This window comes from Phyllobates terribilis, unplaced genomic scaffold (assembly GCF_046119375.1).
Source record: "Phyllobates terribilis strain yellow unplaced genomic scaffold, ASM4611937v1 Scaffold_2__4_contigs__length_985480577, whole genome shotgun sequence".
NCBI classification, from domain to species: domain Eukaryota; kingdom Metazoa; phylum Chordata; class Amphibia; order Anura; family Dendrobatidae; genus Phyllobates; species Phyllobates terribilis.
Window position 1 is genome coordinate 758,890,030 of NW_027362762.1, and position 14,266 is coordinate 758,904,295.

At 43.5% G+C, this 14,266-nt stretch overlaps 1 protein-coding gene across 5 annotated transcripts in view; it reads left to right on the top strand.

The window, feature by feature from the left end:
- Positions 1-14,266, top strand: part of MID1 (midline 1) — a 603,051-nt gene that overhangs the window by 395,198 nt on the left and 193,587 nt on the right. Inside the window, exon 1 of one of the 5 annotated variants that reach the window (XM_073667307.1) lies at positions 5,042-5,298. The exons of 3 other annotated variants lie outside the window; for them this stretch is intronic. Coding sequence is in view for 1 of the 2 variants with exons in the window: in XM_073667312.1 (XP_073523413.1) it covers positions 5,269-5,298 (30 nt within the window). In the remaining variant the exon portion in view is untranslated. Of the gene's footprint in view, positions 1-5,041; positions 5,299-14,266 lie in introns of those variants that run through there. One more of the 5 variants, XM_073667312.1, reaches the window with a different exon arrangement.

Here is a 14,266-nt window from a genome sequence, read left to right on the forward strand (position 1 = left end):
AACAAGGAATATCTTGCCAACCATGATGTAAAGCATATGATATGAGGGAGACAGAATGATTTTTAATAGTTTTGTTAGAGGGGCAGTTTAATTGTATGTTCTTAGTTGTACTTAACTCAGGGTCCTTTACATTGACAAAAAAAATTGCCTTCATCAAGGGCTAATAGAGCAAATCGATGGGCGCTCACTTGCCTTGGTTTTTTATTTTCAAAAATTATGAGGTTTTTCCTTATACACATCCCCCAATAAACTTTCAATGTCAACAGACATCCGGATACTTTTTGACACGAAGGGGAAATGTTAACAATAAATGATCATTTTATGTAAGCATAATAAATGTGATCAATAACACGCCAGCGGTTATTGTCTGTGTAAAATTTGCTGTATTTTCGGTTGAAGTCGTAGTAGATGGATCTGTTACAGACAGGTTCTGACCTTTGTTGTGTCTAGTTAAACTTGATGAACCATAGTGCTAATTGTCTAAATGAGCGTGGGGAACAACGTTTTAGTACTCCGGGATTTATGCTTAGTGACTTCTGACAAACTAGGATCCTAGAATAATTACTAATATAAGAAAGTCACTGTGGCTCAACGCGTTAGATCCTGATCACTGTTGGTGCGCTGATAGTACCACAACGCTCCGTTCTATAAACTTTAGTGTTACCACTTTCCTCTTATGTGGATGACAGGGGTGAGAACTAAGAATAAGGGTGTTCAAGTCCAAAAAAAAGTGTTTTAGACTCTGTTCATAGCTCTTTTCGTGCTTACATCTCATTTTCAGTGTATGTGGATGCTAGTCTCAGCTTGGCCAAGCATCCATATGTTCTCTATGGGTAAAGTAGAGTAAAAGCCCATTTACACTGGACATTACACTACTCAGTGTATGTGCACATTACATCTTTTTCAGGCTTCTAAAAAGTCTGTTTTTCAAGCGGAAATTCTCCTTCTCTCTGGCATTTTGTAAACGTGGAGGGTTTTTTTTGTTGTTGTTGAGTTTTTTAGTCATTTCCTGAGTATTTTTTCAATGTTTTTGATCACTTCTTTTTTTTAAAGTTGTTCCACTGTTTTTACGGTTTGTTTTGTACTGCCATGGCCCAGATATTGTTTTTCAGCTACACTCAAAAATTAAGAAACTGCTGGAAGCTTTTGAAACAAAAACGCTGACAAAACTATTAAAAAGATGCCCGAGCATTTTTAAGCCCTCCCATTGAGTTGTAATAATGAACATGTGAACAGCCTGTCGTTTTTACATAGAAATGATTTATTGTTTTTAGCTTTTTATTAGCGCTTCTTCAGTCGGGTTTAGGAGAGGACCAACTCCAAACCTGCCTGAAAAAATCATGATGTGAACATAGCCTTAGAGAGAACTGAGTGATCAAATACAAATGGATTGGCCTGGTTTACTGCTCCGTCCAGTATGAGGATGAACGATCCTTAATACGATCATTCTGTCCCCACACAGCATCGTGTTGTCAGCAGCACATCCCTCGTTTACAGAGGAAATGTGATGCCAACACCAATGATTTTTATATAATCCAATCACTGATTATCAGCTTGTCTAAAAGGTCATAAATACAAGCATATTACAGATCTTTGTTGTATGTAACAGAAAAAAATGTTGATTGCTTCCAGGACTCAATATGTTGTGTCAGGGAGGCCCGTTACAGAGGCTCAGGGAATCATATGAGTCTGTAGTAATGAGATATATGAAGCTTAAAGGGAATCTATCAGCAGGTTTTTGCTATGTAATCTGAAGACAACATGTTGTAATGGTTAAAACACATATTTCCGTGATGCCTCTCCTATCAAGCTCAGTGGTTTTGTTTGATTGCAATGATTGTTTTAACACTAGTAGCTTATCATTGCTCCTGCCTCCAGGTCTGGCAACGCCCCCTCCTGTGATAAGCAGCTCACTGTCTATGGACACTGTATCTACAGAGCTTGGTGTGGGCGGGGTTAGCTTTCTCAGCTCTGCTTCATTCTGCATCTAACAGCTCTGATTGTGTGAGAACGGCTGCAACCCATTAATCTAAGTGATACATCGTCGGATTCAGCTTCTCTTTGCCTACATCAGACTGCTCTCGGATGAAGTAGCAAAAGCCTGCTGACAGATTCCCTTTAAAGGGGTTTTCCAACATTTTCATAAGGATGATTTATCCTTATTGATATATCATCAGTATCAGATTGGTCGGGGTGCTATATCAGATTGGTGGGGAGCTGTTTGCAGAACACTACAGAGGCTGGATATAAACAGTGTACGGAATGGTTTGTACTTGCTGGAAAGTTTTCGCTTAGTAATGATAATTAAAACTTGTAAGCAGACATTAAAGAGGCCGGATGTAAATATTGTACAGAGCGCAGCACTGCTGTCACAGGGCTTAGCAGCAGCTGCCTGGTACTATAAATCAGCTCCTATTCACATAATAGAAGCTAATCTGCAGTATCCCTGAGTGACCACTAAATAGTGTGACAAGAGCATTGGTGCTCTGCTCTGTCTAATGTTTACATCTGGCCTCTTTAACCCCTTAAGGACCGAGCCACTTTGTAGGTTAATGACCTAGCCTTATTTTTTAGATCTGACTAGTGTCACTTTATGTGATAATAACTCTGGAACGCTTCCACAGATCCCAGTGATTCTGAGAATGTTTTTTTGAAACATATTGTACTTCATGATAGTGGTGAAATTTGTTCGGTATGTCTTGCGTTTATTTGTGAAATTATCGGAAATTTGGCAAAAATTATGAAAATTCCATAATTTTCAAAATTTTAATTCTTATGCCCTTAAACCAGAGAGATATGTCACACAAAATAGTTAATAAATAACATTTCCTACATGTCTACTTTACATCAGCACAATTTTTTAAACATTTTTTTTTTGTTAGGTAAGTTGACCAGCGATTTCTCATTTATACAACAAAATTTACAAAAACATTTTTTAGGGACCACATCACATTTGAAGTCACTTTGGGGGGCCTATATGACAGAAAATACCCAAAAGTGACACCATTCTAAAAACTGCACACCTCAAAGCCACATTCAAGAAGTTTATTAACCCTTCAGGTGCTTCACAGGAATTTCTGGAATGTGGAAGAAAAAAAATGAACATTTAACTTTTTTTCACAAAAAATTTACTTTTGCCCCAATTTGGAAAGCAGACCCCTCAATGAACTTCTTTAGATGTGTGGGGAGCACCTTGAACCTCCAGGTGCTTCATAGAAGTTTATAATGTAGAGCCGTGAAAATAAAAAATCAAATTTTTCCCACAAACATTTTCTGTTAGCCCAAAATTTTTTATTTTCACAAGGCTAAAAGGAAAAAATGGAGCTCAAAATTTGTTGTGCAATTTCTCCTCAGTACGCCGATACCCCCACCCATATGTGGGTGAAAACTACTGTTTGGGCGCACAGCAGGGTTCGGAAGGGAAGGAGCACTGCTTGACATTTTGAACGCAAAATTGGCTGGAATCGAGAGTGGACGCCATGTCGCGTTTGGAGAGCCCCTGATGTGCATAAACAGTGTAAACACCCCACAAGTGACCCCATTTTGGAAACTAGACCCCTTAAGGAATGTATCTAGTTGTGCAATTTCTCCTGATTGTGCCAATTCCCTGCATGTAATCGGGAACTACTTTTGTGGCACAGGGCAAAGCTCAGAAGGGATGGAGCGCTATTTGACTCCTGGTGCGCAGATTTTCCTAGAATAATTTGCAGACTCCATATACAGAGCCCATAAGTACTAGAAGAGCAGTATCCCCTCTCAAGTGATCCCATTTTGGAAATTATACCCCTGCCAAACATGTGGACACTAAATGTGGTTTAGGCACTCACTGGGGCTCAGAAGGGAGAGGGGCATTTGGATTTGGGGGTGCAGAAGTAGCTGGATTTCTTTTGGGAGGCGAGGCGCCATAGTGCTTTTCCAGAGCATTTGTGCTACCAGTAATGTGGAAGCCGACAGATCATAGGCCAGACAGCGTCCACGGTGCCTCCATCTGCCTCATTACAGGGAATCTTCCGCCAGGGGTTCCATCTGGATCACGTATTTCAGAGATTTACATGGAAACCCTGGTGTAAGCGGTCAACGTAGAGCTCAGGATAAATGTCAGCTGATTCTTACTGCGATCTTTGGGAGGCAGAATGAACCAATCAGCAGCAGGTGAAGAATTGGTTTTATTTATTTTTTACGTCATTCCTCGTGCCGTATAAGTGATAAGATTACTTTATTCTTCGGGCCGACACGATTACAGCAATACCAGATTCATATCGGGTTTTTATGATTGACAGCTGTCACACACTAAAAGACGCTTTTTGTGAGCTATAATTTCTCCATATTTCGGCCGACAGTCGTGTGATGGCTTGTTTTTTTAATAATTTATATATCATTAACTTTGTCTATCCATCCTGTGATTTCCATAGCTCCAGCACTTTTCCTTTTTTTATGTTATGACATATATATATAGATAGATAGATAGATAGATACACACAGACAGAAATATATACTGTATGTATATATAATATATAATACAAATACCTTAGATAGGTTGATATATGAGTAATACACATGTATAGACATCATTTTTGTGTAAATGCATGTATACATATATATATCACATATTATTGATATATACTGTATATACATTCTCCAGTTGTGCTGTCACTTGAGTGTCCTCAGTAGACTCCGGTCCCTGGCGGTCAGCTCTCGGAGCCCCCCGTACAGATAAGGCCCGGTCCATGCAGACCCCTGATTGCCGCCTCACTATCTCAATTCCTTTATTCTATATTTGCATAATTAGATTAGTGGGGGAGGGGCAGCCGGGGTCCGCAGCCCCCCATGTATTATGTGAGGTGACAGCACAGACAGTGCGCTGTGTAGCACAAAGCTGAGCGCTCCTCCGTTAACCATTCCTGCGCCGCACTCACCATGCGCTTACTCATTCGATCAGCGCACAGGAGGCTCCTCTCAGCGCACAGCCGGTTAATCCCTATAATCTCTTCACAGCCCCGTAGACCACGCCCCCCGGCGTTGATTGGCTGGGTGGCTGGCCGCCGCTGGCCGGTCGCTCAGTGAGCGCACACAGCCTGTGCAGTGCTGGGGATGAAGCCGCCTCTCCCTGCTGCTCACTTCTCATAGGCTGAGCCGGGACACAACTTCATATTGTCCCAGGCAGAAAGTGTCGGAGCAGGGACATGCCCTGCATGGACGCCCGCTGCTGAGCCCTGAGCCCTGCCGCACAGCTCCCTGGGGACTGCACCTTGTATCACATAGGACTGGATGGATTATGGGATGCCAGCCATGACTCAGGTGAGACGCGAGTGGGGGTCGCACTGTGGCTGGGGTCGCACGTTGTGCCCATGATCGCACTGGGGCAGGAATTCACCCTCCTCCGCTGCTCTGGGATTATGCCGATAAGTCTCTGGGGAAAGTGCAGAATTGACAGTTTCTGCTATTTAGCAATTTATTCCGGCAAATGTCAGGATGGGAGGAGGATGGAGGGATCACGCCGCTGATCACTGTGGTGGGATGAGGGCACTGCATTAGTCTGCACAGCGATGGGTGTGAGCTCCGGGGGCACCCAGTGTGCGGCGCTATAGAGTTACTACTGCTCCTAGAGAGCAAGGGGTTAAACTAAACTTTGCCCCATCTGCTGTAACAACCTGACACACAGCCCCATCAGACATGTCTACAACATGTACAGGCCAAGGAAGGTGAGGACTACAGGTAGAAAGCCTCAGGTGCGGACCCCAGTGTCCCCCCACATGGTCTGAGCATAACATTGTAAGGCGTGTAGTCAGAACATGACATTGTGTATCTACTGATCCCCACTACTCCAGTCCCTGACTACTCACTGCGATCCCTGACTACTCACTGCGATCCCTGACTACTCACTGCGATCCCTGACTGCTCACTGCGATCCCTGACTACTCACTGCGATCCCTGACTACTCACTGCGATCCCTGACTACTCACTGCGATCCCTGACTACACCAATATCTGACTATCCAGTCGCTATATATCCTAGTCTGTAACTATGCAGTTCCTGTACATGCAAGTCATTGACTTCTCCAGTATTTGACTAGTTCAGTCCCTGACTACTCTAGTTTCTGACTATGCAGTTACTGTACATGCCAGTCCTTGACTACTCCAGTCCCTAACTACCCAATCCCTGACTACTCACTCCAATCCCTGACTACTCACTTCAGTCCCTGGCTACTCCAGCCCCTGACTACCCCAGCCCCTGTTAATCAGTACATTTATTCCATGCAGTATAGTTTCTTATTTCTGATGTATTGTAATCCCGCATGTGATCACTCAGTCCCGGATTCTGTGCAGTGTTTTGCTTTGTCTGTTTTCGTACAATCACATCCTGAGATATCAGACTGTTTCTTGTAAAGATGATGATTTATAAATATAATCGACGGCACAGCCCGACTAATAAATGTGCGATGTGACTGAATAGCTGGTCTATGCAGCACTTAATGTGCACTGAGATGTATATGATGAATGTCTACATTATCAGCCATTACTTGCGGACGACTCCCCGGTGACACCAACGTTTATTTGAATGGGGAATGTGAGCAGTGCATCCATATGCAGAAGTGTATTAGTTAATTAGTGGCTGGGCATTTGCCCTGTAGGAAGCCTGGCAGAGCTTATTGTGTGCGCTGCACGCTGGCTTTGATCGCTTAGGTGGTAAATAGACAAGCGGGTAACTATGGGAACCTCTGCTGTAGGTTTGTGGGAACAGAATGGATGCCGCCAGTGGACAATGAGCAGTTTGTTAACATATTTGTGGTGATGATCAGCAAACTAAACAGCGGTCTATGGAGCGGAGTGACCACTGGAAAGTTTGTTTCAGTCACTTGACAGCTCAGACTTTCTAGTAAAGAGCGACATTGGGACGCACTGTACAGACTTCCTCGGGTGTCCTAAGAAAGGCTGTGCTGTCATCAGGGCGAGGAGAATTGTTTCTTGGAGACATCAGTGGGGCAAACCACATGGCCAGTTACTGGAAATGGAAAAAATCTCCCTATCCTAATTATTGTTCAGCTAAATGACATGATGTACAGACTGTGCAAAGTACACGGGCTTCATAGTGAGGACCTGCTATATTTAAAGGGAACCTGTCACATGGTTCATGCTGCCCGAGTCAGAGACTGGTTCCGGATCTACAGACATATGTTTTAGGAGAGCTGAGGAAACATTGCTGAGAGTGTGACCTGAGCAGTAGACTGTTCAAAATCAACCGCACTCACAAAGAAATATTTCTGATTAATGCTGGTTTATTAAACAATAGTTCACCCTAGTGCTGGCTAAAGGGACAAAAAAGCCACAGGTAGTGCTAGATGCTTGATGTTTCGACCCGTCCCGGGTCTTTTTCAAAATGTTGCTGTGTCCTGGATTATGGGGGAATAGATAATCTGCACTGCATGCACTCCAGTGTTTGTGTGACCTGGGCTTGTGGTGACTAGTCCAAATGGTAGGTCCCCACCAGCTTTTCTCTGTCGCTCTGCTAGACTGGGAGGTTCTCTCCTTATGTGTGTGTGATAGTTCCCTTTAAATACCCAGAAAGCAAATTATGCTCACAAGTCCAAAGACCACAATTTTTGAAACTTCGGCCCTAAAGTATCATGGGATCACCATTGTATTGGACCTTTGCTTAATGTACCTGTGTAGTAATCTTTGGACTTTCTTAAAGGGGTTGTCCACTACTTGGACAACCCCTGCTGAAACTAAATGGTGGGCCCCGATAAAATAATAAAACCTATACTCCCCTCCCGTGGCAACGCCGTTCCAGCGGTGTCAGCACTTGCAATCCCGGGGCTGTGATGCGGTGGAATAGCACGTGATGCCCGGCGCCCAGTCAGCGCTGGGTCACTGTCCCTGCCTTCGGACAAACTAAACATGAAGAGGATGTCTGGGATCAGCTGCAGTCCTGACTTCCTCTTCATGTTCTGTTTGTCTGAAGGTGGAGACATTGATGCCAGCGCTGATTGGGCGCCGGGCACCACATGTCATAACAACCGCACGAGAGCCTTGGGGAGAGCGAGTGCCCACACCGCTGGAACGAAGCCAGCATGGGATGTGAGTAAAGGCTTTATTATCTTATCGAGGCTGAACATTTAGTTTAGAGGGGGTTGTCCTAGTAGTGGATAGCCCATTTAAAGGGAATCTGTTACTAGTTTTTGCTATGTAATCTGACAGCACAGTGATGTAGGGACAAAGGCCCTGATTCCAGCGATGTATCACTTAGTTTACTGGGTGCAGTAGTTACGATAGAATTGAAGTTTTCTCTGCTGCAGATCTAGCAGAGCCCAGTTGTTGAGCTATGTATAACCCTGCCCACACCTTACTGTGTACATTGTACAGTGACAGAAAGCTGCTAATCAGTGCTGTGGGTGTGGCTGGACTAGGAGGCTCAAGGCCAGTGGTCCTGTAGAGATAATCTCCTGCTGATCAACACTGGTTGTATTGAAACTGACAGTCCAATGTGGTCCCCAGCCACAGGCTTTTCCATGTGTCTACATACATAGAGAGAGACCTGTCAATCAACTGGAGTCGGGAGAATCCATCTTGAGATTCCCATTGGACTAGGCGGGTCTCTCTCTATTGTCTCCAGTTGAGTTTTCTCAGTATGCTCCCTCTGATATCCCCCAGCAGTTCAGAGTAAAACCTACCATCCTGCAATCATTAAGCCACTGTCTGATTCTTGCTGCTTGTTGTTTGGGCATCATGGATCTAATGACAAGTTCCCTTTAAGTTTACTCTACAGGAACAAGACCCGATCCAGCTTCACCAACATATCCTACTAGACTCTATGGGGCTTAAGTTGTTGCCAAAGTGCATCATTCTTCAATTATTTCATTTTTAGCAGAATCTTTCAAAGAAGTGAGTGTAAAGTTGATAACAGATCCGATTCAATCATTTTAGATTAGTTGGAGTGCATTATAGAAGAGTGTGGCCCTTGGTATGTGGTATGAGCACCCTAATTCTAGAGCTTCTTATTGTCCAGTGTCCACTCTTGCCTGGAAAAATATAAAAAATTGAGAGTCCTCAAGAAGAATTGTTGCCTCCTCTTCATTCTAGTTACCAGGTAAGAGTGATACAGAAAAATATATATTTGTAATAGTTTTCTATCTACTGGCTAACATGGTACAATTTGAGAGTCCTCAGTGGTTGATAACTTTTAATGGCTAACTGAAAAGATGGTAGCAAATAGCAAGCTTTCAAGACTGCTCAGGTCTGTTCACACAGCTATGCCTGAGTAGTCTGGAAAGCTGCTATTTATTACCGTTCAATGGCTTGTCTGCATGCCCACTGCGGAATTTCCGCAGCGAAAACGCTTAAAAAACTCTTGGTAAAACGTGCCCTATGGTCCCCAATGATAATCCGCATGTGCTGTGCACATGCTGCGGAAATTTCTGCTGCGGATTATCATTGCGGAAAAATACGCAGCATGTCCATTATTTTTGCGGCGTAATTGCTGCCATTGACTTACATTAAATCGCTTAATATCCGCATGACTACATGTGCACATGCGGATATTAAGGGATTCAATGTGCGGATGGTACCCAGGTCTGGAGAAGAGGAGACTCCTCCAGACCCGGGTACCATAGTACCTGTAAAAAAAAGAATTGAAAATAAAAAATATACATTATACTCACCTTCTGATGTCCCCTGGTCTCCTCTGTGGTGCGTCCTGGCTGCCCGGCGGCTCGCGATGGTCTGAAAGGACCTTCCATGACGTCATTTAGTCATGTGACAGGTCACGCGACCGCTGACGTCTGCGGTCGCGTGACTTGTCACATGACTAAATTACGTCATGAAAGGTCCTTTTACACCACCGCGAGCCGTACAAGAGAACGGACGCATCGTACAGGAGACCAGGGGCCATCGGATGGTAAGTATAATGTTTATTTTTTATTTTTTACCATTTTTATTCTTATTTTTAACTGTTAACTTGGTCACACTATATAAATCCATGCCGGTTGCATGGATTTATATAGTGTGACCAAGTTGTCAAGCACTTTTCCAAGTGATGCTAAAATCGCTTGGAAAGCGCTTGATAACCCGCATACAGAAATGCATGTGAAGAACGCTTGACAAACGCTTCTACCTGGCGGGAAACATGCATGTAAAAACCGCATGCGTTTTTCCTGCCAGGGAGATGCGGAAAAAATCTGCAGCATTTCTGCATCGTGGGCACTTAGCCTAACTGAAAAGATGATATCAACCATGGGCGATCTCTAATTTACGATCTGTTTCTTTAGATTGTGTGTGAGGGAGGACTACGTGTTGGTGGTAAAAGATATATCAGTTACGGTGAACTGAGTTGGTCCTTATTTAAGGTGACCTTTGGTAGAGCCATCATTTATCTGTGTCCAGCAGACAACAACAGTTAGATAGTCCCACAAGTCTAGTGTTGTTTGGTCTGGTGCTCTGGATGTCAGTACAGTGCCTTACATGAACACCAGTAATGTAGATTGAGTGCGATTATCAGCCTGTAGAGGTCAGACTTGAAGTTTGCAATATGCAGGATTTGGTAGTGTAATTCCTCTGTACAAATCGGGCCAGATATTAAAGTGCTGATGATGACAATTTTATAAGATCTTATGAACAATAGAGAATGTAGGCAGATACAGGAAGATTTTCCACGTATATCTCATTTCTCTCCCTGTATCCAAATTATTGTAGAACATTGTCCTCCTTTAGTACATATATAAATGAATGAAAGCTTTTGTTTTCTTATTCTTTGACCAATATACACTGCTCAAAAAAATAAAGGGAACACTCAAATAACACATCCTAGATCTGAATGAATGAAATATTCTCATTGAATACTTTGTTCTATACAAAGTTGAATGTGCTGACAACAAAATCACACAAAAATCATCAATGGAAATCAAGTTTATTAACCAATGGAGGCCTGGATTTGGAGTCACCCCCAAAATTAAAGTGACAAAAGACTACAGGCTGATCCAACTTTGATGTAATGTCCTTAAAACAAGTCAAAATGAGGCTCAGTATTGTGTGTGGCTTCCACGTGCCTGTATGACCTCCCTACAATGCCTGGACATGCTCCTGATAAGGTTGCGGATGGTCTCCTGTGGGATCTCCTCCCAGACCTGGACTAAAGCTTCCGCCAACTCCTGGACAGTCTGTGGTGCAACTTGACGTTGGTGGATGGAGCGAGACATGATGTCCCAGATGTGCTCAATTGGATTCAGGTCTGGGGAACGGGCTGGCCAGTCCATAGCTTCAATGCCTTCATATTGCAGGAACTGCTGACACACTCCAGCCACATGAGGTCTGGTATTATCAGGAGGAACCCAGGGCCAACCGCATCAGCATATGGTCTCACAAGGGGTCTGAGGATCTCATCTCAGTACCTAATGGCAGTAAGGCTACCTCTGGCGAGCACATGGAGGGCTGTGCGGCCCTCCAAAGAAATGCCATCCCACACCATTACTGACCCACTGCCAAACCGGTAACGCTGAAGGATGTTTCAGGCAGCAGATCGCTCTCTGCGGCGTCTCCAGACTCTGTCATGTCTGACACATGTGCTCAGTGTGAACCTGCTTTAATCTGTGAAGAGCACAGTGCGCTATTGGCGACTTTGCCAATCCTGGTGTTCTGTGGCTAATGGCAAGCGTCCTGCACGGTGTTGGGCTGTGAGCACAACCCCCATCTGTGGACGTCGGGCCCTCATACCACCCTCATGGAGTCGGCTTCTAACCGTTTGTGCAGACATATGCACATTTGTGACCTGCTGGAGGTCATTTTGTAGGGCTCTGGCAGTGCTCCTCCTGTTCCTCCTTGCACAAAGGAGGAGGTAGCAGTCCTGCTGCTGGGTTGTTGCCCTCCGACGGCACCCTCCACATCACCTGGTGTACTGGCCTGTCTCCTAGTAGCGCCTCCAGCCTCTGGACACCATGCTGACAGACACAGCCAACCTTCTTGCCACAGCTCGCATTGATGTGCCATCCTGGATGAGCTGCACTACCTGAGCAACTTCTGTGGGTTGTAGAGTCCGTCTCATGCCACCACGAGTGTGAAAGCACAACCAACATTCAAAAGTGACCAAAACATCAGTCAGAAAGCATTGGTACTGAGATGTGGTCTGTGGTCCCCACCTGCAGAACCACTCCTTTATTGAGGATGTCTTGATAATTGCCAATAGTTTCCATCTATTGTCTATTCCATTTGCACAACAGCATGTGAAATTGATTATCAATCAGTGTTGCTTCCTAAGTGGACAGTTTGATTTCACAGAAGTTTGATTTACTTGGAGTTATATTCTGTTGTTTAAGTGTTCCCTTTATTTTTTTGAGCAGTGTAATATATTATGGAACATATGTAGTAGATAAAACCCATATGGAAAGGTATCAACATTAATAATGCGATTAAAGTGACACATTATTTGGGGTGTTCTCCACAGAAAGCCTTATAGCTCTTCTATTGCTTTCTTAGTGGTGATTTCCAGCGACTTATAAATTATTTTTAATGTTTGAGTCTGAGTACAGATTCGCTACAAGAAAGACATTGCCTCTGTTAGGCTACCCATACACCTGTCAGAAGAATATGCACTTTTTTGGACCCCCCCATGCACATGCCCACTCTTATGACCCAAGTGTGCATCTGTTTTCAATGGGTAGAGAGGAATAGGCCACTTCGACACAAGGCTGGCACATCTAATCTCATGTTGGAGCACCATACTGGGCATGTTGACCCAACCTACTTTCCTTTAAAATTGATGTAGGCTGTCATTCATCTGTAGGTGTGGATAGGCACCTTCATAGCTTCCTCTGTTTTATCACAGCTCAGAACTTTATGGCAAAAATTTGGTGGGATGGATTAATAATTATGAGCTAAAGACTCGGTATTCATTGGCTATGGTCTTTCAAAAGAAAAATGTCTTCTGGCTTTCATCCATTTTTAATGGCTCTACATAGACTTGAATAGGCGACCAAGAATAGGACATGAACACAGATGAACGGAATAGACTCACAGATTAGGTTTTGTTCACATGTCCAGTGGTTATTTCCATATTTTTTTTTTTTATTGAGCAGTTTTGTGATTATAGAAAACTAAAATAAAATGTTCCATTACAGGACCTCATTCATTTCAATGGGAACGGTGGTGTCATAGAATGTCTTCCATTTGGCTCCTTCCCAGCTGCTATCCATATTTTAGCTGGATAAAAATCACAGTTTGCACAACTTTTCCGTGGCTTCAAAATAAAAAAAGGAATATCAACTATCCATTTTTTTTGTCAAAGTTTATGTGAAATGGATCATAAGGAATGGTTTCCGTTTTGTTGCCTTTTTTGCTTCTTTTGTAACCGATCCTTTTTTTTTTAAATACTGGATGAGAACTGAACATGTGAACAGAGCCTTAGTTTAAAAAACAGCATGTAAATAAATCCATTAAACTTTATGCCTCAATGTGCTGTCTGTCTTAATAGTGGACAATACACAGATGAGGAAAAATGGACGTGTCATAGATTTGCCAGGGTCAAAAGAGTCATCACACAGGAAGTCTCCACACCTAACTGATAGCTCATTTGGCTTCTTCTGGGCTATGCAAAGTTGATTACTCTTCCTAATAGCAGAGGATATTTTGCTTCTAACCACAATATACTTACCTGTAAATGTCTTTACTTCCTTACTTCAGTCACCACCACCACCGCATACTTCTCCATCCCATTGACTTGGGCGTGCACACCTATCACTTGACTGTCCGTGAGGGCTTCCTGAGTGGTAGGGTGTAGAATTTTGACCACCGATAAGAACATCTATGATAAAAGTCAGATTAGGAGGCGAGATTCTGTCCAGTGCTTATGTGAAGAGTTCTGACCGATGACAGATTCCTTTTAGGGTTAGAGTTAGTGGAGTAAGCGGCTTGTCTGTCAGCCGGACACAGGGGCTTTGTCATTTTTATTTCGGGCTGTTTGAGGAGGTGCTAGAGATTAGTAGTAATGCCTAAAAAGAGAATGAAAAGAATGAAGCCACCCAGCAATCAGCCAGCGCCCTGGCTGGTTTCTGCAAAAACACAAAGGTGACCTGAAAGTACTCTCTGGTGGAGGGGAAACCAGGCCTGGGGCTTCTCAGTCAGACAAACCTAAACCATTAGAGCAATGTTAGCTTACCTAGTGTTTTTTAGGATTAGGCTTTAGTAGCTGGGCTGTAGAGATTTGCTTTTATCTCATGTATTTAAAAACAAAAATTAACATTCCTCGACCTCTATCAATTTAATTGTGCCCTTTATATTCC